The sequence below is a fragment of the Buceros rhinoceros genome, unplaced genomic scaffold (assembly GCF_000710305.1).
Source record: "Buceros rhinoceros silvestris isolate BGI_N320 unplaced genomic scaffold, ASM71030v1 scaffold19840, whole genome shotgun sequence".
Lineage (NCBI taxonomy): Eukaryota > Metazoa > Chordata > Aves > Bucerotiformes > Bucerotidae > Buceros > Buceros rhinoceros.
The window spans coordinates 17,589-17,846 of record NW_010390390.1 but is presented as its reverse complement, the minus strand read 5'-3'; the positions used below and the strand labels follow the sequence as shown (position 1 = coordinate 17,846).

General features: G+C 67.4%; 1 protein-coding gene across 1 annotated transcript in view; it reads left to right on the top strand.

Moving 5' to 3' along the window:
* Nucleotides 1-52: 52 nt before the first annotated feature.
* TSPAN6 (tetraspanin 6) overlaps nt 53-258 on the top strand; it is a gene marked incomplete at its 5' end in the record, with an annotated part of 4,480 nt that continues 4,274 nt past the window's right edge. The window contains one exon of the mRNA XM_010137732.1: nt 53-240. Coding sequence (XP_010136034.1) covers nt 53-240 — 188 coding nt within the window. The remainder of the gene's footprint in view (nt 241-258) is intronic.

Below are 258 nucleotides of genomic sequence, written 5' to 3'. Positions count from 1 at the left end.
CGCTGCCCTGTCGCGACAGTGGCGAGCCGCGGTGGCTTTCCGCTCTCCCCAGGTGTCGGGCATCGTGCTGCTGGCCGTGGGAGTCTGGGGCAGGGGGAGCCTGGCCGTCTACTTCTCCCTGCTGGATGAGAAGGCCACCAATGTCCCCTTCATCCTGGTTGGTGCCGGCACCGTCATCATCCTGCTGGGCACCTTCGGCTGCTTCGCCACCTGCCGCGGCAGGACCTGGATGCTCAAGCTGGGTGGGGGGCCTTGAAC